The 919-nt window shown below is 42.3% G+C and overlaps 1 protein-coding gene across 1 annotated transcript; it reads left to right on the forward strand.

Annotated features, from left to right (window-relative positions):
- Positions 1–365: 365 nt before the first annotated feature.
- LOC148029382 (REF/SRPP-like protein At2g47780) lies at positions 366–695 on the forward strand. The gene has a single exon (XM_087688556.1). The coding sequence runs from the start codon at positions 366–368 to the stop codon at positions 693–695; it is 330 nt and encodes a 109-aa protein (XP_087544682.1).
- Positions 696–919: the final 224 nt, after the last annotated feature.

A 919-nucleotide genomic window follows, 5' to 3' on the forward strand; every position in this document is an offset into this window, starting at 1 on the left:
CATCTTGGAGGGGAAGAAACAAGAGTTTTATGAGAAGAAGATTCAGAGAAAGAAGAGGAAAGGGGCTGGTGCATTTGCATAATGTTGAGGTATCATATCTATAGTTAGAATTTCATACGTTCCTTACATCCATAGACGTGCCGAGAACAGCGACCTTGGTTTCTCGCACACACACACACACACAGTCAGTGACCTTGATTGCAAGAGTCAGACATATCAAGTTTTCCCGGCCCATTCCCGACCTTTACTTTGTGCTCTCTTACTCCAACGGTCCGCAATGGCTGTCAATGAATAGCAAATTGATCAGCCAGGCCTCAAGTACCCTTTTTTTTTTGGAAGTAGTAGTGGATAAAGCCACAAAGTACATGGCAAACATCTACGAGCTTGCAAAGGACAACTCAGGGCCACTCAAACTTCGTGTGGAGACCGTGGAACATACAGTCAAGATAGTTGTAGGGTGTGTTTATCATAAGAAGATACAGGGGAAGGCATATGAGATTCTGCTCTTTGTTGACCATAAGATGGATGATGTTGTTGGAGCTCTCGACAGTGCTCTTCCTGAAACAGTCAAGGAGAGGTCTTCTCACGCTGTGCATTTTGCTACACCACCTAATTTATTTTATGTTGAAAAGTCCAAAACATGCAGGCTTTCATTGGAGGATTTACTATTTTCCATTGATGCAATGTGGATATAGGGCTTTGATGACACTTATTGCCTTGCAAACTTTCTGTTGCCCATGTGTTACTCATGGTAAAACCCTTGCTAGGGCAGTTTTGGTGGTTGCTTAAGTAAGAGTGTCATCTACTTTGTTCTTCTTGCAGGAACAATGATAAGCTACATTTTCTTGTGCACTTGGTCATTTCTTTCTGTAACTGCCATTAATGGTACACCTTCCCAAAGAAGAGATGGTCTATTTGC

The sequence above is a fragment of the Lygodium microphyllum genome, chromosome 11 (genome assembly GCF_053477565.2).
Source record: "Lygodium microphyllum isolate KBCC chromosome 11, Lygodium_microphyllum_v1.1.10, whole genome shotgun sequence".
NCBI lineage: Eukaryota > Viridiplantae > Streptophyta > Polypodiopsida > Schizaeales > Lygodiaceae > Lygodium > Lygodium microphyllum.